A 24,722-nucleotide genomic window follows, 5' to 3' on the forward strand; every position below is an offset into this window, starting at 1 on the left:
TCAGGACCATCGAGTGGAGACGCTGGCCGGCTAGAGGAGCCGGGGGGGAGGGAGGGAGGGGGGCGCCGGAGGCCCGCGCTGGCCGGAGAGGGCCAGGGGCGGGGCCGGGCGGCGGGCGCGGCCGGACGGGACTTCCCTGGAGAAAGCGCCTCCAGCCCGCGTCCGGGTGAGTGCGGGAGCACCCGTGCCCCTCCCCAAAACGCGCGCCCCGCCAGCCCGTCACCCCCGGCCCGAGTTCCGGGCGGGGAGCGCGCCCCCTCCTCCCCGCGCTGGACCCCATCACCGCCTTAGGCTGTGGACCTCCCCTCCCCGGCTCGGCCCGCGGCGGGGACCCCGGGCTTGCTCCCCGACATTCCTGCGCGAGCTTCTCCCCCCTGGGCCACCGCTGACCTCGCCCCGAGCCGCCTTTCCCGCGCGCGGGGGCACAGTCGGGGACCCCACCGCCGCCCGGAATTCCTCCCCGGAGCCCCCCTGGGGGCTCAGCCCCCGGACTCCCACCCCCAGCGGAGACACTGCCCGCGGCGGGGGCAGCGCGTGGGGCTCACCCCCTCCCCTGCTCCCCCGCAGTCCCCAGGCTTCCTCTCTCCGGGGGCCGCAGAGCCGGGGCGCTGCTATGGACGACATTTTCACCCAGTGCCGGGAGGGCAACGCGGTTGCGGTTCGCCTGTGGCTGGACAACACGGAGAACGACCTCAACCAGGGGTGAGCCGCGCGGGCGGGTGGGGAGCCGGCGAGGACACGCGCCTCTGCGGGGTGGCGCTGCCGTCTGGGGGCGGCCGGCCCGGCCCGGTGTGATGCGTGCTGCGCGCAGCCTGTGGGGGGCAGAGGGTCTCCACCGTGGATGCTGTGTTTGAGCTAAATCTCCACTGCTGAGTAAGTTTCACAGGCAGAGGCTGCAGGGAGCTTTCTAGCCCCAGTAAACGGCACAGGCAAAAGCTGGTAGCCGAGGTATGCAGGGGAGAATGCCTGGAAACTGTCCACAGTTCCATATGGCCCCAAGGTAGGAGACCTCAGTGGGCTTTTGTGGACTGAAATACTGGGTGCAAGTGAAGAAAGCAAGAGCTAAAACTGGAAAGGTCTGCAGGGATCCGCCAGGTCATGCAGGGATATTTAAGCAATAATATCTAAGAACAGGGGTGTAAAGTCATGAGTTTGTCCATGTCAAGTGTCATCTGTGAAGAACAGGTGGTGATGTGAAGAGAGGCAATTGCCAAGCCTATCCTAGAGGTGATGGTTTGGAGTAGAGTGGAGGCAGGTGAAAAGAAAAGTCATCAGAATCCAGGAATTTGGGGGATGGAGAATTGGTGAGACTTGGTGTGGGAAGTCAGGAAGGCCAAGTTCTAGCTTGGTCATGGGTAACTAATGCTTCCTTTTACTGAGAGGGACAAGTCAGATGATGAATTCCAATTTGGACACGTAAAAGTGGCACGACGGTGAGATGGAAATGTTGAGATTGTTGGTTATGCAGGTTTGGATTTCAGGAGAGAGACTTGAAGATACTGTTAGAGTTTATAGAGGATACCTGAAGGTGGAGGTGTTGAGAGTGCCTCAGAAGAGTGGAGGATGCAGAAGGCAGGGGACAAGGTAAAAGGAGCAAGTGGAGGTTGAAGGAGAAACAGGAAAATACATAGTAAAGCACAGAGAAATGAACATTTCAGCGAAGGGGACAATGTCAAGAGTAGTGTGAGCAGGTGAGAGATCTAAGAACTTGAGCACTTTAACCACTGAATTTACAACTAACTGTTCACCTGATTTCTGTGAGGGCTGTTTAGGAGGAAAACAGGTGAAAAGAACCGAACCACACTGGGTTCTTTCATTGAAGGAGTTGTATTGAACACTTCCTATTCCGGGCACTAGACAGGAGCCTGCACTCTAGGCAACTGACTTGTGGCAGATTGAATAGATAGTGAGGAAACAGAGAAAGTGACCATAGACAGGTTGTTTTAAGGTTGGCTGAGACAGCAGCAGTAGTGATGTTGAATCAAGGTGATAGATTTTAACTTTAATTTTTTTTAAGGTTGGGAGAGTTTAGTATTTAGGTTTAAGAGAAGGATCCCCTGTTCTCTTTGTCCAGACTTCGCTGTTCCCATTAGTTGCTATACTATTGCTCCTTCATAATTTGCAGCTATCTGTTAAATTTTTCATTCTTCAAAAGGTGCTCTGATAAAGACAGTGAGCACTGTTCCTGTTGTCAGTGGGGCTATGGAGGCCTAGGTGATGTTGTCCAGTGGGCCTCGAATCTAGGAAGACTTTATTACCAGAAAGTGAAGAGGTGGCATTAGTGAAACTGGAAGGCTTTGGTGCCTTTTGGGGGGATAGGCTTTGGGGGCCTAGTATGCCAAATGGGGGTCTACAGGCTGAATGTGAAGTGGGGGTGAATTCTCTGCAGGCTTCTTTGGGATAAGTCCAGGCCCTCAGGCCTCCAGGGGGCAGGCAGCCTGCTGGCCTGATGGGGATGCGGGGGACGCATAGTATGATGCTGGCAAGTTAGGGCACAAATTGAAGAGTTGGGGGGCAAAACTGATATGTAGAGGAAGGAAGATACCCATCTTTCTGGAAAGTGTTTGGCTATCTGTGTGAGCGGATGAGGGCAGCAGCTGAGGGAAATCATTAGGAAAGGCCACGCCCCTACTGTCATTTGCTGGGTAGGGGTGATCTGGGTTGCCTGCTTTGGTCAGACCCCTGATTAGTTCCAGGCCCCGCCTAGAGCCCCCACACGGAAGTGACCACAGCACTAAGGCATCCGGAGGCTGCTAGCAGAGACCATGGACCGCCCCTTGCTCCACCCCTTGGATCTGCAGTTTAGGACTGGAGGGAATTTCCTTTTATGGCCCCAGGCTGTCAGGCAGGCCCTGCTCTCACCCAGTTGATTTGGGGTTTTTGTACACTTCTTTTACTTTATAAAATGGAAAAGAAACAAAGTAGTTCTCCCTCTCCCCCCAAAAAAAGAAGCTATTCTCATTTTTTTTTTCTGTGTCCAGGATTGTTTTGAGTAGAGGAATCTTGTTTTACGTGGTGCTTTGTTATCTGCCTCATCAGTAATGACTTACCAAAAGCATTTCTCCATTTCATTATAAACCTTTCCAAAACATTTTAATTCCATTCCATATTTAGAACTTCGTTTCACTATTAGAGCCAAACAATAAGCTTATTTTCTCTCCCAAGTTGTGACCTTCGTTCTTCAAGACACCAACACCTCCCCAACATTTACTTAACACCTGTCAATTTATTCTCTCAAGAAGCTTTCAGTGTAATAGACAATACAGCCCATGAACAGATTTTTACAATCCAGAGTGACAAGTACTGTATTTGGAGGTGGGGGGTGGTGGTGGTGGTGGTAAAACATGCTGTGCAAAACAGAAAGGACAGATGCCACAAAAGGGGCACGGGGGAAACCAGATGAATGAGAATGCTGCCATTTAATGAGAAGGTACTCCAGGGAAGAAAGGCTGGTGGGCGATGGTGGGGAAGATGTGAATCGGGGCTCTCACATGATGGTGGTTAGTTGGGTTGAAAGCCGAGGCGTCGGTCTTACTTGGACAGCTTTGGGGTTACTAGCTTGGGTGAGAATCAGTCTCAGAGAGGCAGATTCCCACTGTCTCAGTGACCACTGCCCCTTTCTCAAAGGGATGATCATGGCTTCTCCCCCTTGCACTGGGCATGTCGAGAGGGCCGCTCTGCTGTGGTCGAAATGCTGATCATGCGGGGGGCACGGATCAATGTGATGAACCGCGGGGATGACACTCCCCTGCACCTGGCAGCCAGTCATGGACACCGTGATATTGTACAAAAGGTATGTATGACCCCTGCCCCCATGTCAGGCATGCCTAGAGGTGAGGCATAATGTACTGAAGGGTATGGACACTCTTCTCCCTCCTGATGTGCCCCCCAAACCTGTCTCTCCTGACTACCTTTTGCCTCTTCTGTTTTGCCATGGGGACCAGCTGCTACAGTACAAAGCTGACATCAATGCAGTGAATGAACATGGGAATGTGCCCCTACACTATGCCTGCTTTTGGGGCCAAGATCAAGTAGCAGAGGTGAGTACTCAGGCCTGGAACCCCAGGGTGGGTGAGCAGCTGACACTCACAGGACTGTGCTGCATCTGCATTCATGGTTGGCTATGAACACTGTGGAAGTAGCAAGGGCCCTCATCACAACCATTTTTTTTACTCCAGGACCTGGTGGCTAGTGGGGCACTTGTTAGCATTTGTAACAAGTATGGAGAGATGCCCGTGGACAAAGCCAAGGCACCCCTGAGAGAACTTCTCCGAGGTCTGTCCCTCAGCCCCAGCTTGTGACCTTTTCTTTGACCACTCTCCTCCTCTCCCCTTTCCCTACCACACAGCTTACAGGCATGACTGTTTGTTTTTCTTCCCCAGAGCGGGCAGAGAAGATGGGCCAGAATCTCAACCGTATTCCTTACAAGGACACATTCTGGAAGGGGACCACCCGCACTCGGCCCCGTGAGTCAGTCATGAGAAGAAGGGTGGTAACAGGGGATGATCCTAGGCCCCTGGGGCTGGGTTAGGGGAAGCTGGGTTCCTGACCTGCTCACACTCTCAGGAAATGGGACTCTGAACAAACACTCCGGCATTGACTACAAACAGATCAACTTCATGGGGAAGCTCAACGAGAATCACTCTGGAGAGGTGACCCCTACCCTTTATGTCCTTCCCTCCCCACGACCCCATAAATTAACCTGCTGTGCACCTGTTTTAAGTTTCTCCTCCAGCTAGTGGGCAAGAAAGCATTGACCTCAGCTAAAAGCCTAATAACCCTTACCTGTCCCTCAGTTATGGAAGGGCCGCTGGCAAGGCAATGATATCATTGCGAAGGTGCTGAAGGTTCGAGACTGGAGTACAAGGAAGAGCAGGGACTTCAACGAGGAATGTCCCCGGCTCAGGTGGGACAAGGCTTAAACTGGAAGCTGTTGTTCCCATGGAGCCCTAACCAGCACCCAGATCTTTTTTGCTGAGTCAGCCAGGGATACTGTCTCTCCCTCCCAGGATTTTCTCGCATCCGAATGTGCTCCCAGTGCTAGGCGCCTGCCAGTCTCCACCTGCTCCTCACCCAGTCCTCATCACACATTGGATGCCATATGGATCCCTGTACAATGTACTGCATGAAGGCACCAGTGAGTAGGGGATACCAGATTTCATTGGGTTGGGGTTAAGGGATTCGATGGGAAGGTCACGTAAGACTTTCATCTCCTTAGATTTTGTTGTTGACCAGAGCCAGGCCGTGAAGTTTGCACTGGACATGGCAAGGGGCATGGCCTTTCTACACACACTAGAGCCCCTCATCCCACGACATGCACTCAACAGCCGTAGTGTAATGGTGAGATCACGTCACTCCTGGCCCAGATCCTTGGAAGCCCTAACTAGAACAGGACTTACCTCCTTCCACTTATCTATCTTTTTCTCAGATTGACGAGGACATGACTGCCCGAATCAGCATGGCTGACGTCAAGTTTTCCTTCCAATGCCCTGGGCGCATGTATGCACCTGCCTGGGTGGCCCCCGAAGGTAAGTGAGGGCATCGTGTTGGGAGGTAGAGAAAGGTCAGTTCAGTAGTAATGGAAGAGACAGGATAAGCAGCAGGAATATATAAGTCCCATCCCTCCAGCTCTGCAGAAGAAGCCTGAAGACACAAACAGACGCTCGGCAGACATGTGGAGTTTTGCAGTGCTTCTGTGGGAGCTAGTGACGAGGGAGGTACCCTTTGCCGACCTCTCCAACATGGAGATTGGAATGAAGGTAAGAGCTTAACTGTATACTGTGTTGTGGAGAATGATGATGGTGGTGACAAATGTTGTGGGACTAGGATTTTGCCACATTTGTTTAAATATATAGTAATCCTGTCCTGAGCGCTAGAGAACTCTCCCAACATGAGACCACCTTGTTTTTCCTTCTGTTTACAGGTGGCGCTGGAGGGCCTTCGGCCTACTATTCCACCAGGCATTTCCCCCCATGTATGTAAACTCATGAAGATCTGCATGAATGAAGACCCTGCTAAGCGACCCAAGTTTGATATGATTGTGCCTATCCTGGAGAAGATGCAGGACAAGTAGGGCTGAAGGGTCCTGTGTAAACTCCAGAGGTGTCAGGACAGAGTTAGGGGAGTATGCCTCCCCGAAGCAGCAGGCCTCTGGCTGCCTCCCCTGTCTCCAGTCATGGTACTACCCCAGCAATGGGGTCCATCCCCTGCCCCCATCCCTACCACTGTGGCCCCAAAAGGGGCTGGGCTCAGAGCTTTGTCACTTGCCACACGGTGTCTCCCAGCATGGGAGAGATCAGCCCTGCCTGTCACAATAAAGTTTATTATGAAAACAGGCTGGTGTGGGGACAAGGGGGCAGACAAGTACATTTAGGTTGGGTGGCTCAGGTGAAGTAGTGCGGCTTCTTCACATTGATGCCATACTCGCTGAGGGCAGGGGTCAAGTCCTCCATGGTTAGAGTATACTTGCGGTCCTGAGGGAAGAGGGAAGAGGACTGGCTGAGCACAGGAATTCCAGACTTCAATCCCAGCTGGGTGACCCTGAGTAGGTCTTTCACCTCCCCTAAGACTTAGTTTCCCCAAAGGGGTTTCAGGATAAACTAAGCCTCCACTGCTGTGGGAAGTAATTATTGCTTCCCACATTGATTCAATGAGCCTCCCCTCACACCTTGCTTTTGCTTCGGGAGCTGCCAGAGGCTGTGCCCTTCATTTTGCAGTGCTGTAGGGCATCGTTGGCAATATCTGAGATGAATTTCTGGGCAGCTAGAGAGATGAGCCGAATTCTAGAGGAAAAAAACTGTTATGAGAGAGAGATGGACAACAAACTCAATACAAGTACCCCAAACTAACCTAACCAGAGTTTACTCACATGCGTGGGTCAGAGGCCTCAAAGCCAGCACGGTTCAGGTAGTAGCCAGTCACTGCATCTGGGATCTAAGAAATCAAGTAGACAACTGTCAGTGGGAGCCCCTGTGCACTGCTGAGCTAACAGAGGAGGGAAATGGAGGACAGGCCTGGCTATCAGGAAGCTCGCAGTCTGGGAGGGCAAAGGGAATAAATCACAAGAGCTGGTAGGGGAGTAATACAAGAAGAGGATGCTGGAAATCCGGGTGTTGGTGTGACAGCACGCCAATTGCCTTGTTCAGGCGGAAAGCCCACCGTAGGCGTGTAATCCTCCAGCTGCATGAGGAAGTCCACCAGAGGCGTGCTGGACACCACCGGCTTCACGTCTCCGTTGGCCGCGCTCGGCAATACGTAAACCCCGTTAGACATGGCCCCCTCTGGGGGCGCCACGCCGCCCGCCGACACGGGAGCTGGAGGAGAAACAACCAACTGAGGCACGGCAGCGGGAGACGCACGGCCCCCGTGAAGTCTGCCTCGATCCCTCTGCCCCCGCCCGCCGCTGTGCCCGCGCCCGGGGAGCTGCCCTCACCCTCACCCGTCCCGGCCCTCACCCGCCCCGCGCCGCTCGGCCGGCTCCCCGGCCCGCGCCGCCACGGGTCCCGTGCCCCCTGCCGCGGCTCCAGCCCCAGGCCCCCCTGCTGTCCCCGCGGGGCTGGCCTTGTTCTCCGCAGCAGCGCCGGCGGGCAGCGCGGCGGGGGCCGAGACCGCGGGCGCCGGGCCCGGGGCCGAGGCGGCGGAGGCCGGCGCCGCCTCGGGGTCCGCGCCGGAGCCGCTGCAGCTCATCGGGCCGGTGGGAGAGGCGGCGAACAGAGCCGCTTCCGCTTCCGCTCGCGCTACGCACACGCGGCTGACGTCACGCGCTCGCGACTCGCCCCGCCTACGTCAAGTGCACGCCTTGTCTGGCTTCCCGCCGGCGCCTCCGCCCCCGCGGGCCGCCCCTGGCGGGTGTCGGTGGGTGATTAGACCGAGGCTTGGAGGCCGCCAGCGTCGCGGCCGTTACCCCGCCCCGCCTCCGGTCGGGAGGGGACACGGGAGCTGTCCCCCGGGAGGGGAGCCCCCGGGAGGGGAGCCCGGTGCGTCGCGGACTCTCTCCTGCGGCGCCGGGACTTCTCACTGAGCCCTGAGCCCAGAAACTCATCGACCCAGGTCCCCCCGACCCCGCGATGCCTGCCGGACCCCATCCTTTCCGGCTCCCCTGTGTAACCTTTCAGGTGCTCGTGGTGAAGCTGCAGAGTCCCCTCCCGGCCAGCCGCCCGCAGTGAGGGCTCAGGGCCAGGGGCGCTTCAGCCTGAGAAAACGTGCGCGAGACTGAGCCGAGGCGTGGGGTTTTCAATCCAGCAAACATTTATTTAATTCCCATTTGCCAATCTTGAGCTAGTGTCTGGAATACAAAGTCACGTAGGACGAGGTTCTAGTCCTCTAGGCACCGACGGTCTTGGAAAGGGAGGTAAACTGGTAATTTCAATACTCTATGGGCGTTGCGTGCGATGCTAGAGGTAGAGACAGTGTGCAGTGCAAGGGCGGAAGGAACTAGCATTTACTGCCTACTTCTGTGTGTCAGGTACCCTCATCAACTTTATTCCAGTTAATTATTCCCTGATTACTGTGAGAAGCAGGTATTTATATGCCCATTTAAGATGAGAAGACTCAAGGAGATTAATTTGCTTGCCCAAGACTCTCTCCTAGTCTTTAGCAGAACCAAGAGTCAAATGGATTTGATTTCAAAAATCTGGCTTTCTGCAGTATCAAAATTAACTCGCTAAAGGGAACTGAAAGGTTCACAGAGAAGGTGACTTCCGAGTTATATACTTGAACTCTAGAAGGCACTTGGGCCAAGGGGAATCAGGGTGAGTATTGAGACAGAATATCTTGAGCAAAAAAAAAAAGCAGAGAAGACTAAATTATTTGTTACTCAAGAACAAATAGCAAGCAATGGAGCAGGTTTGTGAGCCAGGAGAAAAAACCTGAACATTAGCCCAGTAATATTAGCAGTCTTAATCATGTCAGTAACTTGATGGGATTCTGAAAGGTGGCTTGGGAAAGGGCAGGAAGTAAGGACACGTAAGAGCCTCCTACATTTCAGAGGAGAGAGAATATGGCTATGCTAATGTGGTAGCAGTGGCGATGGAGAGAAGCAGATGAGTTCTAGATTATACTTAGGAAATATAGTTGTCAGGACTTGTGGATTGACAGAGAGATATTTAATAAGAGATAAAACCAGTAGGACTGGTAAGGTGATTGAAGGTGGTGGCTGCGAGAGGTGAAGGAAATGGTTATCTAGAATAACACTTCGGTTTCTGGCTTGGTTGGAAGAAGTATTCTGGGAAATATCATTTACCAACCAAGTAACCCCCCAAAAAGAACTGGGATTGGGAAAGAGGGAAAAGCGTTGAGTATCACACATCTGGTGAAAAGTCCAGTGCAGTGAGATGGTGATGGCTGTGGATGCCAGTGATTGGTTTGTTCCACAGGACAGTGTTCCAGGGGCAGAATGAGTAATGAAAAAGACGAAGGGTGGAGCAACAAAGTATACCAACATTCAGTGCAAAACCCAAAGAGGAGAAAGAGGTATTGGCTAGAGAAGGAGAAATTAAACCTTAGAAGCTAAGGCAGGAGAGGGAGTGGGGATTCTGACATAGTTCAGAAAGCAAAGATTGAGAAATGAACACTGCGTGATACAGCAGGGAGACCATTTTTTCTGAGTGTCAGGAGGGAAGAGTAAAAAAGTAAGAGCAGAGGTATCATTGCAACGAATTGAGGAGCAAACAAATAAAAGATTATACAAAGTGTAGACAACCAGGAAAACCTGGTTGAAAAGACAAGCAGTGGGGTAGAGAGCAGGGAAACTCCCGAATAGTACTAGTTAGAGTAACTGTAGAGGAACATGAGGCAGGAGTAAGGGAGACCTGAGTGTGCTGGTGCAGGGTAGGGCTGGGAGGGAAGGTAAGCTCACAGCATTTCAGGGTTAGGGAGATAAACTCTCAGCAGCAGGTAGTTGGGGGTCAGCAGGGCTTCCAACAGTGCAGAATAAGTGACCCAGCCACAGCTGAGATGGGCCAGGCCCACTCCCTTGGCAGGAAAGGGTCAAGGGTTGATCAGTGTCTTCAGCAGAGCTGGGAAGTTGGGAGTTCCCCAGCCTGTCACAGGATCCCAGCCAGGGCCAGAGCAGAAACCCTCACCCTGCACTTCTTCATTCAAACAGGACTCATGGCAGCCACGGGTTACCTAGGGAGAAAGTGAGCTCAGACCCGGGCCTGCTTATACCAGTAGTAGCAGGATATACCCCTCTTACCCTGTGTTCACATCCTAGAGGCCATCCCACCCCATCAGAACTGCCCTCAAGTTCATATTAGCATTCTGTACTCATGAAAATGTCCACACCCCTCCCTACTACACTCACATCAAAGAGTCCTTCCCCACGCTGCTTGTAGAGTCTTGGGTTGAGGAAGCCAAGAGGGGGGCGGCCATTGAGGATTCTATGTTCATTTATCAGGGATAGGAGTCCTCCAAACACTGGAGTAGAGGCCTGCAAGGGTGAGAGTACAGATAGAGGTTAAGAGTTCAAAATGATTGGACTTTGGGGGAGAGGTGTTTGAAGGGATCAGAAGTCTCTGAGGAGTCAGAGGTTTGGGGTGCAAAGTCTTGGGGGGGTAAAGGGTGAGGGTAGTTCCTGAGCGGCAGTTTGAGCCAGGTTGATTCTCACCGAGGTACCCGACACCCATGGAATAGGCACGCTGTTGCTGACCACCCAGTAGCCATCAGAGAGTGCGGCCACATCTGGGTAGGCACGGCCCGTGACATTGAAGTAACTGGATGGTGGCAAATGGGGACTGGAGTTCAGGTATTTGGTTATAGCTTCCTCCTGAAAGGTATTGTGAAGAGAACACTTGTCTGTGATCTTGCCAGCAGTCTTCTGATCTAGGGACTCGGCCCGCTTCAGCCATACAAACATAGATATACCTGGTATGAAGGCTGCGGAAACACATTGCTGAAGCCACCGCCACTGATATAGTCAACAACCTCATTTGTGACTCGGAAAGGATTCTGGAAGGATGTGCCTCCCACCGTGGTGACATAGGGACTGAGGACAGAAAATAGCATTCAGATGATAGGGGAATCCATGGAGATCTCAAGAATATATGGGGAGGAGTGAGTGTGGCCCAGGTCTTGCTGAGAGAGCTGGACTCTGTGGAAGCCTATCCTTGGGATGATTGTACAGACTTTTCTCTGCAAAGCACCCATCAGCTCTCCCACTAAAGTGCCTGGGCACTGAGGGGGAACACTGGGAGCTGCGTCCTACTCAAGGGCCTTGGCGCCTGACCGGCAGGCAGAAGAGTGGGCTGTAGAAACCGGGGCAGCTACAGCTGAGAGCTGAGCCACCTGGCAGATCTGATGGCTTCGAGGCAGAGTTTCCAGATCATGAGGACACAGATGAAAGGTTGGTGGTCACAGGTCAGGGTCAGCTGAGGTGCTTACCTGGAGGCAGGGAAGCTGGGGCGGAATTGGTGTCTTCCAGAAACAGACCAGCACCCAGCCCCACTGTCACCTGGAAGAGAGCCCAAGGGTCGCACTCAGATAAACTGATCAGAGCTTGGTGTTTGGATTTAGATGTCAGAGAGGGAGTTCAAGTCTTAGTGTGACTGCGAGAGTTCAGAGTTTAGAGGTCAGGTCAGTGGTCCCACCTGAGTTTAGATTATGAGTCAGAGGTAAGGTTCAGGGGCCCCTGTGCAGCAGGGAGGTGTGTGTGTGTGGGGGGGTGGAGGTGGGAAGGCTGGGGACTGGCCAGCCAGGTTGCATGGTTGGGTGGAGAGTCAAGTGTAAGAGTAGGAGTCACCTGAGGCAAAGAGCAGGGTCAGACCCCGAGCCGCAGCCTTCATGAACTCGGTGTTGACCCGCTGCATGTAGGCGGTGCTGAGGGAGTCCTCGTCGTCGCCGTAGCTCACGGTGTGCACGTGCGGCAGGGCCGACTCGTTGCTGAGCAGCAGGAGCCACTGCAGGAAGGGCTCTTGTGACTCGTGCCGGCCTGGGAAGAGGGGGGCACAAGGGCCGTCATTTAAGGGTTGTCAGGATCTCCTCGTTCAGGCAACTCCCTTGAGGGAGCAGGGATCAACCCTCACTCCACCCGCTCTCCCCACCAGCCAGCCCCCTGGGCAGTACCGGGGTTGCTGTAGACCCAGGTGGAGATGTTGGCGCCAGAGCTCATCAGGTACTCCACATCCAGGCTGGCCTCGATCCCGGCCCGGCCCCGGCCCTGTGTCCCCACCACATGGGCTACTGAGGCTTGGTGTGCAAATCCTCCTCCAAAGAGGCGCATGAATTCTGCCAGGTCGGAGTTATGGAAATACTGCTCCAGGAACTGTGGAGCGAGGCAGAGCAGAAGTCAGAGGCCCAGCTGCAGCCCTGAGGGCAGGGCCGGGATCCATCCCAGGTTGTAGGATAGGGAATGAAAGCCCAGGGGTTAGGTTAGAGTGACCCCCAAGCTGGTAGGTTACCTCAGGGAGGTGATGAGGACCCCGGGGCTCTCTGATGGCTCACCTGGGCACAGGCTTGGCTGTTGTTGGTGCTACCAGAGCCCACATCTTGGGCTGTCAAGTTGTATCGCTCCCGGATCACGGATGGGGTCACCCCCAGGTGCAGGCCAACAGCCTCTGCCACCTGTGGCTTAGGACGTTGCCTCAGAGATGATGTGGGAGGAAAGCGGTGCAGCCCCCCCACTGTGGGGTTGGAGAGGAGAACCTTTTAGACTCCAACGCTCATTTTACTACCCCAACCCCCATGGCGTCTAAACCTCTCAGTCCCTGGCTCTGCCTGCCCCCACCCCCACCAACCCCACTGTGTGTTACCAAAGTCCACATGGGGGGCCAAGGCCTTCGGGAGCTGGTAGGGATGTGGGGACCTTACAACATGGGTCTCTGCAGGTCCCCCCACATAGCGATGAAACTCAGCCCCAGAGAGCAGCAGCTCTGCCTGTCTGGAGGTCAGAGATCAGAGAACAGAGATCAGAAAGCATGGCCCAAAGCCGAGGAGCTGCCTGCACACCACCGGGCAGTTAGTGGTCTCCCATGCGTTAACTCTGCCCCAAAAGCGCCCTGCAAGCTCTCAGCTCCCTCCCATTGGGTGACTTGTCTCCCTGATGGGATGACTGGTTCCCTCCACAGAACAGTTATTCCCTCTCACCGGACATTGAGCCAGCAAGTCAGAAAGTCCTGTGTGATCACTGAGTGACAGTTCCGGGCTCCAGCCGCCAAGAGCCATTTTTGGACCGTGCGGAGGGTAAGTGGTGATGGCTGCACCAGTTCAGCTACATCCTCTAGGGTTAGGTATTTTCCTGCAAGGATTCAAAAGAGGCTCTTGCCTTCATTCATTGCTTTCCCAGTTGCCCCTTTTGGACTTCAACGCAGACACATTGAGATTTCCCAGGGAGATTTCTCCCAGTGCAGAGTCTTGAGCCATGAGTAGGAACTTGCTAGCAAAAAGATGGGCTGTGCATGTGCAGGCTCTGTTTGGGGGCCAGGAGAAGACAGACTTGGAATGCCATGGCCAGGAATATGGATTTATCCTAAAGGCTGGTAGGTTGCAAGTGCTGCTACAGCATGCATGGCCATGATTGTGAAAAACAAATGAGGTTAGTAAATTAAAATTTCCGTTTAAATTTTATTTCCAATAAATATTTTCAAAACTTACAGAGCCAAGTATAAGATAACATCTAATTTAACTCGAATCTTCGTACCTGTTGATTTTAAGCTCAACATGATACCAAGTCGCTATCTTTCTGCATGGGGCCCTGTACCCTAGTGCTCACCTATTGGGTGAATCAGAGACTGCCACCCACACCCCGCACCCCCCCGCCCACACACACACTCCTTCCCAACCATTGAGGGCTTCAAGTAGCAGAAGGACAAAACCCAGTTTGTCTGTTGGAGCAACATGATGACTGTTTTGGAGCAGAGTGGAAAATACAGTGTGGAGTAGAGTGGAGAGAAGAGACTGCAGACCAGCTGGGCAGTGGGTAGCAGTCTGGGTGAGAGGAGTAACTGAGTTATGAGCAAGTAGGTATCGTGAGAATCAGACTATACCAACGGCTATTTCAACAGTGGAACTGCCAGTTTCAGTATCTGACAGAGGAGGAAATGAGAATGGATTTGAGGATGGGGAGAAATCTGAGCTGTATGTCCCATAATAGATTCTACTTCCCCATTTGTTTAGTGGCCAATAAAAAGTGGTGGCGAAAAATAAATGACTGGATCAAGAAGATATGGTATATACACACAATGGAATATTATTAGGCAATCTAAAAAGATAAACTCACGCCATTTGCAGCAACATGGAGCTAGAAGGGATTATGCTCAGTGAAATAAGACAGAAGGAAAAAGAAAAATATTGGATGGTTTCACTTATAGGAGGAATATAGGGGAACCAAATAAGGGACCAGGGAAGAAATAGTAACAATAAATAAAAAAGAATGAACAGGCAACTATAAATCACAGACATTCTGCAGGGATAAAAACGGGTGGGAAGAGCCCAAGGGACTCTCGTGATGGTGCACGGGTGAGTTGGTGGAGGGAATTCTATGGGGACTACACCTGAGAGGAGAAAGCAAACATTGTACAAAAATAAACAAAGATGTAAAATAAATAAATTATATTAAAAAATATAAAAAATTAAAAGTAGGAGCACAATATGAATCGCTAAGTCTGTGTCTTAACCACATGAACTTGCAGCTTTAGTCTGATGAACACAGATGGAAAGTTTTGGAGAAAAGAATGTGAGTTAATTTTGGATAATTTAGTTCCAGTTTAATGTTTTACAGAAACTCTTCAATGAGTCACGGCCATTTGTCTGTCCTGTAACACCCCCTCACAGGCATGACCCTCACATGAGCAGCATCATCCCATGCTTAGCCCAGCTCCGTGTCCCTCTACTGCATCTCAAATTCCACCCCCATTCCCGACAAGCACCGTAGTAAGGAGAACCAGGATCCGACACAGCCTGCACCAGCTCAGAGAGTCGCTCCAGGTTCTGCTGTCTCAGGGCAAAGGTCAGACTCAGCTCTTCCTGAGGGTCTGCACGGCCCAGGGATACCCATCCTGGGGGTAGCCTGCAGGGCCAGGGGTCAGGAACATGGTCACCGTTAGGGTGGGGGTGGGAAAAATTAGTCACGGTGAGGGGCTGAGACCTTGGGTTGGACCCCAAGGCAGACGTGGCTCCCAGGGAGCGTGGTAGGGGACTGAGTCTGAGAACCCGAGGATAAGACTATGGAGTGGGTACTAGGATCTGGTAGGGGGGTGCGGGGGGCTAGGACCAGCTGTGTGGGGGCAGGGTGGCACGGGGAAGGGGGAGGTCAGTACTGAGTCAACTCACGTCCGCTGCTGGTCGGGTTCCGGGCTGTAACTGCATTTGGCGGCAACAGCAAGGGCCAGGACCCCTAGGAGGCTGCAGGGGTGGCAGGTGGGTTTCAGCAGGAGCTGGAATGTCACTGTGTTCCCACCCTCTGATGTGTACTCCCTCCAAAGTGCTCCCCTTTGCCCAGGGACCCCTAATTTCTCACCAGACTCGCTGTTCCATTCCACCTTTCTGCAGATCGGCTATCATGTGACGGATCACATGAGCCCTATATTCCACCAGCACCCGCAGCCTGGAAACTGCTGACGTGCTGGCTCCTCCCTCAAAAGGGTGGTCCCGAAGGCTGGGCTGCTGGCGGGTGGGCGGCCGCGCGGATTCTCGATGTGGCTTGTCTAGTACTGGGTAAGCCCGGGCTCCGGAACTGCTCTGAGTCCAGCCAGGTCACCACCGGGCGAAGGGGAGTGCGTAAGAGGGGCCTCTGCTCTTCCCAGCCGTTCGTTACCACGAAGTCACAACCTCTTGCGGCCGAGGTGTCTGCATTTAGAACATGTTACAAGTGCTCTGCCGGCCGGGGCTCTGCGCGCATCTCCAGGGATAAAGCAGACAGTGGCTCAGCCGGGAGGCTGATGTGGCCAAGGCTCGCCAACGGGAGCCTGTTACAATATGGTTCTGTAGTGACCCAGCACCAACAGGTAAACCACTTGCTGCTCTCGAATCTACCCGTGGAGAACTCTCCCCACCTAATCACTCCCTCTCTACGTCATTGTCACCAGCAAGGCCCCTGCCGTCTGCCCTCTCCGTCCTCCCGCCTTGTCAGAGGGCAGGGTCAGCTGCGAGGAGAGCTGCTCTCAGTCTCAGCTCCCGCTCCCATTCCCATCCTGGGTGCGCCTGTGCTCCCCACCCCGTGACCGCTCAGGTGCCCACGACGTGTCAGCTCTCTTCCCATCACCCCACCGTCCCTGCGGCCCCCACAGAACAGAGCCACACACTGGATACAAACTGCAGTTTATTAAGGCTCCAGAGTGAGAATTGGCACTTGGTTCTGGGCAGGGGCAGGGGTGTCAATGGAACCCAAAGGAGCTGGGCTCATACAGGTTGGAGGGACTTTCCCCATCTTCCCAACCCCCCAATAAATAAAGTCTGAGCTCCATCTCAGGGTGCTGACACAGGGCAGGAAGCCCTCACTGAGGAGAACTGAGGGCTGCTGGCTCCTTCATATTTCTCCCCTCACTGGACCTGGCCACAGGTCAGTGCCCAATAGGACTCTGCAGTGCTGGCACTGATGGGACCAGGGTAAGAAGTAGGACCTGCCCCCCTGGAGGAGTTTGGAGTGGGGAGCTGGCCTCCCCTGTGGCCAATCATGGTCCGAGGCTGCCCAGGGCAGGCTCAGATGGGGCCTGCATTGGGGACACTGTGCGCATCCCAGGTCGGGGCCCAGCCTGGGCCACAGCTAGATGTGCAGCTCCGTGTCATCGGGCGGCTCCAGTCCAGACTCTGTGCTGAGTGCTGAGGCTGAGGGGCCCTGGGCCACTCCAAATGGTGAGACAACGGGTGAGCGAGCAGCCAGAGGAGACAGTGATGGGGAGAAGCTGGGTGACATGGCAGCTGAGGACAGGGAGCCTTCATGACTGATTGGGGAGCGGTGAGAGGCTGGTGGAAAGATGGCCCGTGTTGCAGCTGTGTTGGCTGGCTTGGGTGGCACAGACTTGGCTCCTGGGTGGGCTACGGCAGTGATGAGGGGTGGGGGGTCAATACGGGGAGCAGGGAGGCATGGCCGAGCTTCATCCTTGAGCCGAGCAATCTCTGTGAAGACGCTGGCCAGCGGCTGGAACTGAGGGCACCAGCTCAGCAGGTAGTCCCAGTTGTAGCTGCCACGGAGTTCCTCCTCGCCAGCCACAATGGCTGTCAGGGCCCCTGCCACACATGGCTTGCCATCTGCTGGGAAGCCATAGTCCCCAGTGGGTGCGGGGCTCAGGCCACAGCCCCCTAGGAAGGCCGTGGCCGTGGCCGTGGGACCCTCTTCCCGGTACAGAGAGGCTCCTGCACCTGGCAGCAGCAGCCCTGTCTTGCGGCCTTTATACCAAGTGTCAGGGGCAGGTGGCTCGCAGGATGTGTCACTCAGTCCATCTGCATCCTGCTGGATGCCTGAGTCGGGGCCACGGGCTGCCAGGGAGGAGGCCACACTGGCTACGCGGGGGAACTCGTTGATCATGCGGATCTCATCATCCTCTGCAGCCTCTGCCGAGCCTCGGCCACTTGAGTGTGAAGGGTCGAGGGAGCCGCCACGGGGGTAGGGCCCTCCAGCTCCTGGCCCACCGTAGCTGGGGAGAGTCTGGTGATACAGATGCTCTGAGGGCGGTGGGCTGGGTGGCTCTCGGCCCAGCTTCTGTAGGGTTCCACTGGGCAGAGGTGCTGCCTGTGACATAGGGCCGGGTGCCGCCTCAGCCTTGCGGCTACGCGCCCGCACCAGCCCGAGAACCAGGGCTGCCAATGCAAGGACCACCACAACTCCCAGGGAGGCCGCCACAGCCCCCACCAATAGCAGGTTGAGGTCAGGCGCCAGGCCCAGTGCAGTGTGGGTGATATCCACAGTCACGGGCACTGTGGCACTCCGGGAACCGGGCAGAGGGCCCCGTGCCACCACCTCTAGCCTCAGCTCCCGTGGTGCCTCACGCCGGGTCCGACCCCCACCTCCAGAAGCACCTGTTCCGCTGCCTGGTGCCTGACTGTCCACCCGCAGGTACAGGGCACCCGTAGTCTGGTTGATACCAAAATAGGGGGAAGAAGTAACAAGGGAGTAGAGCACCAGGCCATCAGCACCTCCATCCTCGTCTGTGGCCTGCACATGACCCAGGCTGTGGCCGCGCCGGGCACCTTCTGGCACTTGGAAATGGAAAGCTGGAGCCAGGAACACCGGGTCATACTCGTCCTCACCAGTCACCAGCACTGACACGGTGACTGAGGCTGAGAGATTCCCAGCGTCAGCAGCACCCACCAGCAGCTGGAAGCTTCCCGTGTGCTCGTAGTCAAAGGCCACTCGTGCCCGCAACTCCCCTGTTGAGCTGTTCAGTGCGAATGCCTCTCGGCCGTCGGGCCCCAGCCCAGACTCCAACAGGCTGTAGCGGAGTCTCCCAAAAGTCCCGGCATCCCCGTCAATTGCATGCAGTGTGGTCACAAGAGTGCCTGGAGGCTGGTTCTCAGCCAAGCTGGTGCTGAGCAAGCTCAGGGGGAAGGCTGGGCCGTGGTCATTCACATCCTGGACCTCGATGGTCACTGGTGCCAGAGCAAAGTGTGTCCCAGCAGGGTCAGCAGCCTGCACGACAAGCTGGTGTTGAGCCTGGCTCTCACAGTCCAAGGGTTGAGCCAATCGCAAGGCACCTGAGCCCTCATCCAGCTCAAAGAGCCCTAAAGGGTCACCTGAGCTGAGCTTGAAACGCACGAGACCATGTGGGCCCGGGTCTGCGTCAGAGGCCTCTACATGCAGCAGCTCAGCTCCCACAGGCGTGTCCTCGGGTACCGCCACGCGGTAGGATGCTCGGGTGAAGACAGGTGGGTTGTCGTCGACATCCAGCACGGTGACTGTGACGGGCACGGCTGAACTTCGAGGTGGCTGCCCCCGGTCAGCTGCAGCCACAGTTAGGTTGTACTGGGTTAGGCTTTCAAAGTCTAGAGGTTCAAGCAACACCAGGCAGCCCAGCACCTGGGGTCCTAACCCACCACCCTCCCCAGTCTCAGCCAGCCGCGGTTCCAGCTGGAAAACTCGGCCCCGGTTGCCACTAACGATGCTGTAGTCCACAGTGGCATGGCTCCGGCTCCCGTCAGCATCTGTGGCCTCCAATGTGAGCAGAGTGGAACCGGGGGGCAGATCCTCAGTCACAGCCACGCGATAATGAGGCAGGGTGAAGCTTGGGGCATGGTCATTCTGGTCCTGCAGCTGCACATGCACCGTGGCTTGCGCCGCCCGGCCGGGCATCCCGTGATCTCGTGCTTCCAGCACCACATCTACCACTCCTGGCCCCTCATGGCCCAAGGCCACTGTTCCCACTGTTGTGAACAAGGTCCCTGAGAGAGGAACAGAGAGAAACATGCATTCAGCAGAGGCTGTTGTGGGTGAGCAGAGGAGTGACCCTTCAGGACCCCGACACACAGGGAAGGTATGGAATGGCCTCCAGGACTCGGGGGATGGCATCCAGACATGCAGTCAGGACAGGACTTAAAAGAGACAAGGGAAGAACTCCCCTATCTCAGTCAGAGATGCAGGAGTTCAGAGTTTGGGCAAGAAATTCTAGGCATGAGCTCAGAATATGGCCCAACATAGTCAAAGATTAGGGAGAAGATCCTGGAAGGACTCACCGTTGTTGGGGTCAACACTGAAGCCCTCAGCAGGGGAAGCCAGGTGGTAGGAGATGTGACCGTTGGCCCCTGAGTCCCGATCAGTGGCAGAGACGGAGAAAATGGCACTGCCCGGGGGGGTGTGCTCGAGCAGCGTTACCTGAGATATGAGGACAAGCGTTTATGGCCAAGCTTCCCAGCTGCCCACTCAGTCCATGTTCTGCAGTTTGGCCCCATAAGCCTGGCCTGGTAGCTGTTCAGGTGTGGGGCCCGTACTCATCAGTTTTCAAACAAACAAATAATAGTGATAAAACCACAAATGCGCAGCTAGCTACAATTCTGTACCTACACTGTTAGCCACGTTTAACAGGACTTAAAAACTTGTATTCCCCCATTTCTGGGCACAGGATTCAAACTGGACACAGGATATGGAAGGCTGGTTTGAGATGGGAGGTAATCATCCCCAGAGCCCATGCCCAGACCACCCTGAATGTCCAGCACACTCCAGATGCTTCTATAGCCTCATCATTTTCCTCCAACATGAACGGCCCTGGGCCCAGGTTGGGGAACATCCAGGGGCACCAGTACCTGGTAGAGGCTCTGTGAGAAAGCAGGTGCATTATCATTGACATCCTCCACAAACACTGTGAGGTTGGCACGGCCCTGGTGAGGCCCATCGTGTGCCAGTAGCTGCAGGTGGTAGCGGTCACGCTGTTCAAAGTCCAGAGGGCCCATGAGGGAGACACGGCCTCCATAGCGACCTACGCTAAAAGGATCCTGGGGCCCAGATGGGCTCAGCACATACCACAGCACTGGTCCCGAGTCCACATCATTCCCTGTTACCTGCGCAATCTCTGAGCCCAAGAGTGTATCTGCAAGACAGGGGACAAGCACTTGGCATGGCACCAGACACGCTGGAGTTCCAGGCTGGGACCGCCCTTTGTACTCCCTCTTTACCCAGCCCTCACCTTCTGACACTCGGAGCTCCCAGGGCTGGGGAATGGTTGGGCGGTTGTCATTGGTGTCGATGACCATCACCGTCAGGGTTGCTGAGCCCACAAGGGCCGGGTTTCCTCTGTCTGTGGCCATCAGTACTAGCCTGGTCACAAAACACAGTCAAGGGTTGGGGCCCAGGGATAAAACAGAACCCTGGGCAGGCTGGGGGAAGACTCAGGACAGGGTGGGGCTTGGGGGGGTGTCTAAGGATGTGGCATAGGGATGGAGGAAGATTCAACCAGGGCTTGAAACCAGATGGACCCAGGATGGGGTCTCAGCATCTAAAAACCCAGGCCTTACCGTGTTTCAGCCCAGATCTCACGGTCCAAGATTGCTGTGGTAGTGATTGTGCCCGTGGCTGGGTCTACATGGAATAATCCCCGTGCTGGCTGGGATGCGGCCAGACTGTAGGAGATCTGTCCACTGGGGCCTTGATCTAGGTCATTTGCCTCCACCTAGTGGGAGGAGGAGGTTGCTGGCAGTGGCCTGGGCACAGACAAGTTCGACCAGCCCCTGCCCCTATCTTCCCATCACACCCCACACCTGCAGCAGGGGCCCCTCCAAGGGCCTGGACTCAGGCAGGAAGGCCACGTAGTGGGGCCGCAAGAAGCGGGGAGCATTATCATTGGCATCTTGCAGGGTTAGGGTCAGCACAGAGAAGGCAAAGACTCCTCCACTCTCCGCCTGCAGCACCAGACGCAGCCGTGGACTTGCCTCGAAGTCCAGCCCTTCTGCTGATCGAACTGTGATGGCTCCTGGAGGGAGACAGTGCATCACTGACAGTGCCCCTGCCAGCTGGGGAGCCTCCTTCTCTGAGGCCCTTTACTCAAGGGCAGCTTCTCCCCAAGGAGCTGGCCCCTTACCAAGTCCTCTGCCCCTTACCTGTACTGGGCTGGATGGAGAATGTCCCTTTTTCATTCCCACTGAGAATGCTGTAGGTGATTGGTCCATTTGAACCCCCTGCATGGACAGCCTTGGGGGAGGTGACAGGAGTCCCTACAGAGAAGATGGTATTAGTTGGACTGTGAACACTAGACGGGGGTGGGGCGGGGAGCTTCGAGGGCATTTTTAGTGAATAATCCCAGCCTATCCAGGGATACAAAGCTGCAAGAGAGGGCTGGGGACCCACCTGGGGGTGCATTCTCACGAAGCATGGCTTCACTGCTAGCTCGGGGAAAGCGGGGTCCACGCTCAGACTCCCCTTGCAGCCCAACAATGACCACACCAGTGGCAGAGCGAGCTGGACGGCCAAGGTCAGTTGCCACGATGAAGAGGACACGATCCCGGGGGCCCAGGGCTACAGGGGAGCGAGCCACACGGATTTCGCCAGTATAAGAGTCCACCGTGGTGCCTGGAGGTGGTGTGCCCGCCAGACGGTATAGGATGGAGGCATTGGCACCAGCATCTCGATCTTCAGCTCGCAGAGTGGCCAGAGCCAGGGTTGGGGTGCTGAGGCTGGGGCCTGGGCGGGGCAGGCGCAGTCTCAAGGGGCTGGTGGGGAAGGTGGGAGCATGGTCATTGACATCACGCACGGTGATAGCAACAGGCACCGTGGTGCTCAGAGGCCCAGCCGCTGCACCATCCACGGCACTGACCGAAAAGGCATAGCTGGGACACTGCTCTCTGTCTAGGGCTGCAACTGTGCGCAGCTCCCCAGAGCTGGGCTCCAGCAGGAAGGCTCCTGCTGCACCTGCACCCAGGTAGTAGGTCACATGGCCATTGGCCCCAGCATCAGGGTCATGAGCCTGTAGCTGCAGCAGCAGGGTCCCTGCAGGCGCATCCTCTGGCACCTCCACAGAGTAGGCAGGCACGGGGAAGGCTGGGGCATGGTCGTTGGCATCCAGCACTGTCACTGTCACAAGCAAAGTGGCACTGAGAGCTGGCTGGCCTCCATCCCTGGCCTCGATTCGCAGCTGGAATGCTGGCTCCACCTCCCGGTCTAGTGGCCTCATGGTGCCAAATTCCCCAGAGGCAAGGTCTAGAACAAAGGCTCCTGATGGGTCCCCATCTGCAGAAAAGGGCATGCATACATAAAACAGACATACATGTGTCAGCCCATGGGAGAGGGAGGTGATTTATAGGCAAAAGCAAAGACTGAGAGGAGGTACAGACAGAGAAACTGGGAGGACAGAGGCAGAGAAACCAAGCAGCTGCCCTCAGAGTGTGGTCTGGGGAAACTGGGAGCCCCTGCGACCCTTTCAGAGAGTACATAAGAGCAAAACTATTTTCATAGCAATCCTAAAACATTGTTGGCCTTTTTCATCCTGGTCTCACAAATGTACAGTCTAGTTCAGATGCTACATGACGTGATGATGTCATCACTTGGATGGTTAATGTGTGCATATATATTCTTGTGTTTTCTAGAATATTCTCAGTAGACCGTTTAGAACCTAAATATGTGTTTTCATAGATTCATTTGATTTTCGCTGGTTTATTTTCAATTAAACCTGATATAATTTTTGCAACCTCATTACTGTCCAAAAATTGTTATTTGAAACCCTAACATTTCTTTGTGCCTATTTAGAAATATGGCAAACAGGGTAGAGAAAGCGCTGGGGAGGCACAGAAAGAGACACTCAGAAATATAGCTGTGTACATGAGAGAAAACATGGAAGACACGAAGGGAAGGAAAGAAGATCAGGCACACTAGCTGAATGCGACACAGGCCAACAAGGAGTAAGAACTGGGCAAGCGGGTGGTGGCCTAGGGGGCGTGGGCAGGTCTTACCTAGGATGCGATACTGCAGCTGCCCATTAGCTCCCACATCCGGGTCAGAGGCCCGAAGTGTGGTGAGGGTCTGGGGGTCCTGGCCTTCAGGAACTTCCAGGGAGAGGTGGGCACTCCCAAAAGTTGGGGCATGGTCATTCTCGTCCTCCACAGTCACTCGCACGGTGACATGAGTCACAAGGGGGGGTGAGCCCCTGTCTCGGGCATACACTGTGAGGAAGTAAAATCAGTGAGATCTAGCCTGTCCCTATACCTTGGAGAACGCCACAGTGTGGAGTGCTCATCCCTCCCCAAACCAGACAATAGCCATCTCCCATACCTCACAAGTACACAGAGATACAGATGTGTCAGATGTTTTTTCTTCCTCTCTTGCTTGGTGCATGCAAGATATATATTGGGTAGTGGTGGTATGACAGAAAAAAAATAAATCAAAAGATCAGGTTCAAGTGCCAGCTCTGCCGTGTTCAAGATGTGTTAACTTGAACAAGTCACTTGAACTCTCCGGTGCTCAGTACTGATAGACTCTGTTAAGTGGCTGCAGTGCAATCCAAGGGAAGCCGAGAGGGCACAGCTGTGACATCATGCAACTGATAGACTCTGTTAAGTGGCTGCAGTGCAATCCAAGGGAAGCCGAGAGGGCACAGCTGTGACATCACGCATTTGGGAGTTTGTGTGATTACTGTGGTGACAACCTAGAAGTCAGTTCACTTTGTCAAATCCTTGACTCCCCAAAAAGTTCCAAAAATATAACAGAAACTATGCTATAATAGGTGTAAACTTCCAGAAGACACCTGGCATAAGACATCGGTTGGTATAACACCGGTGTTTCCATCACCTCAGGCTTTTGGGGTCCTGTCAGTGTGTACCTGTCAGGTTGATCTCCTCCTGCTCCTCCCTATCCAGGGCCCGAAGAGTTGTGAGAATTCCAGTGTCTGGGTCCAGGGAGAAGTTTTCGCCAGCGATGCCTCCGTAAGTCACTTGCCCATTGGCCCCTGAGAAGCAGCAGGGAAGGAGAAGGGAAGGTAAATAAGGTTCCTTGCCTCATTCCATCCCTCTCAACTCATCCCCCAAGTCTTACCCAGGTCAGGGTCAGATGCCTGCAGAGTGAGCAGAGATGTGCCAGGCGGGCTGTTCTCACGCAAGAGAACGCTGTACTCCTGCTGCTGGAAAGCAGGTGCCTCGTCATTGACATCGACGATACTGACTGTCAGGAGCTGCGTGGCCGAGCGCGGCGGGGAGCCGTGGTCTGAGGCCACCACGGTCAGTAAGTACTCGGCTCTCTGCTCCCGGTCCAGCGACCTTGCCACGGACAGCGCCCCTAGGTGTGTCACAGGGCGGGTCAGATGCAAGCTTGAGCACTCCTCCACCTCAGCACCCCTCCACCTCAGCACCCCTCCACCTCAGCACCCCCTCCACCTCAG

The 24,722-nt window shown here is 54.9% G+C and overlaps 4 protein-coding genes across 4 annotated transcripts in view; 1 reads left to right on the top strand and 3 right to left on the bottom strand.

The window, feature by feature from the left end:
• The first annotated feature begins 109 nt into the window (after positions 1-109).
• ILK (integrin linked kinase) lies at positions 110-6,332 on the top strand. Its single transcript, XM_037522791.2, has 13 exons — positions 110-166; positions 568-702; positions 3,628-3,793; positions 3,945-4,040; positions 4,179-4,275; positions 4,383-4,466; positions 4,567-4,652; positions 4,797-4,906; positions 5,010-5,137; positions 5,219-5,340; positions 5,429-5,528; positions 5,629-5,759; positions 5,924-6,332. Exons 2-13 carry the CDS (start codon positions 614-616, stop codon positions 6,071-6,073), a joined length of 1,359 nt encoding a protein of 452 aa, XP_037378688.1. The 5' UTR covers positions 110-166; positions 568-613; the 3' UTR covers positions 6,074-6,332.
• TAF10 (TATA-box binding protein associated factor 10) lies at positions 6,309-7,697 on the bottom strand. The gene is made up of 5 exons (XM_037522792.2): positions 7,455-7,697; positions 7,159-7,313; positions 6,869-6,933; positions 6,668-6,782; positions 6,309-6,473 (listed from the first exon to the last, which is right to left on the bottom strand). Exons 1-5 carry the CDS (start codon positions 7,684-7,686, stop codon positions 6,384-6,386), a joined length of 657 nt encoding a protein of 218 aa, XP_037378689.1. The 5' UTR covers positions 7,687-7,697; the 3' UTR covers positions 6,309-6,383.
• A 2,005-nt stretch (positions 7,698-9,702) lies between these two features.
• On the bottom strand, positions 9,703-15,545 carry TPP1 (tripeptidyl peptidase 1). The gene is made up of 13 exons (XM_037522793.2): positions 15,452-15,545; positions 15,265-15,336; positions 14,862-15,001; positions 13,081-13,231; positions 12,747-12,874; positions 12,439-12,617; positions 12,061-12,259; positions 11,738-11,926; positions 11,380-11,449; positions 10,864-10,984; positions 10,607-10,765; positions 10,304-10,429; positions 9,703-10,128 (listed from the first exon to the last, which is right to left on the bottom strand). The coding sequence occupies exons 1-13, from the start codon at positions 15,493-15,495 to the stop codon at positions 9,988-9,990; spliced, it is 1,719 nt and encodes a 572-aa protein (XP_037378690.1). The 5' UTR covers positions 15,496-15,545; the 3' UTR covers positions 9,703-9,987.
• A 672-nt stretch (positions 15,546-16,217) lies between these two features.
• Positions 16,218-24,722, bottom strand: part of DCHS1 (dachsous cadherin-related 1) — a 34,304-nt gene continuing 25,799 nt past the window's right edge. The window contains 11 exon segments of the mRNA XM_037522794.2: positions 16,218-19,308; positions 19,600-19,738; positions 20,167-20,450; positions 20,547-20,677; positions 20,875-21,029; positions 21,118-21,329; positions 21,457-21,570; positions 21,704-22,582; positions 23,302-23,511; positions 24,168-24,293; positions 24,380-24,619. Of these exon segments, the coding sequence (XP_037378691.1) occupies positions 16,697-19,308; positions 19,600-19,738; positions 20,167-20,450; positions 20,547-20,677; positions 20,875-21,029; positions 21,118-21,329; positions 21,457-21,570; positions 21,704-22,582; positions 23,302-23,511; positions 24,168-24,293; positions 24,380-24,619 (5,102 nt within the window). The 3' untranslated portion in view covers positions 16,218-16,696.

The sequence above is a fragment of the Talpa occidentalis genome, unplaced genomic scaffold (assembly GCF_014898055.3).
Source record: "Talpa occidentalis isolate TD23 unplaced genomic scaffold, MPIMG_talOcc4v2.1 talOcc4.3, whole genome shotgun sequence".
In the NCBI taxonomy this organism is placed as follows: domain Eukaryota; kingdom Metazoa; phylum Chordata; class Mammalia; order Eulipotyphla; family Talpidae; genus Talpa; species Talpa occidentalis.

Coding starts and splice junctions, on each gene's coding strand:
- ILK (XM_037522791.2), top strand. CDS start 614: ATGGACGACATTTTCACCCAGTGCCGGGAGGGCAACGCGGTTGCGGTT. Junction 4,907..5,009: donor GAGGAATGTCCCCGGCTCAG/GTGGGACAAGGC, acceptor TCTCCCTCCCAG/GATTTTCTCGCATCCGAATG. Junction 5,138..5,218: donor TGTACTGCATGAAGGCACCA/GTGAGTAGGGGA, acceptor TCATCTCCTTAG/ATTTTGTTGTTGACCAGAGC.
- TAF10 (XM_037522792.2), bottom strand. CDS start 7,686: ATGAGCTGCAGCGGCTCCGGCGCGGACCCCGAGGCGGCGCCGGCCTCC. Junction 7,314..7,454: donor GGCCGAGCGGCGCGGGGCGG/GTGAGGGCCGGG, acceptor TTTCTCCTCCAG/CTCCCGTGTCGGCGGGCGGC. Junction 6,474..6,667: donor GCTCCCGAAGCAAAAGCAAG/GTGTGAGGGGAG, acceptor CTCTTCCCTCAG/GACCGCAAGTATACTCTAAC.
- TPP1 (XM_037522793.2), bottom strand. CDS start 15,495: ATGATAGCCGATCTGCAGAAAGGTGGAATGGAACAGCGAGTCTG. Junction 15,337..15,451: donor GGAATGGAACAGCGAGTCTG/GTGAGAAATTAG, acceptor CCACCCCTGCAG/CCTCCTAGGGGTCCTGGCCC. Junction 10,766..10,863: donor TTCCGCAGCCTTCATACCAG/GTATATCTATGT, acceptor AATACCTTTCAG/GAGGAAGCTATAACCAAATA.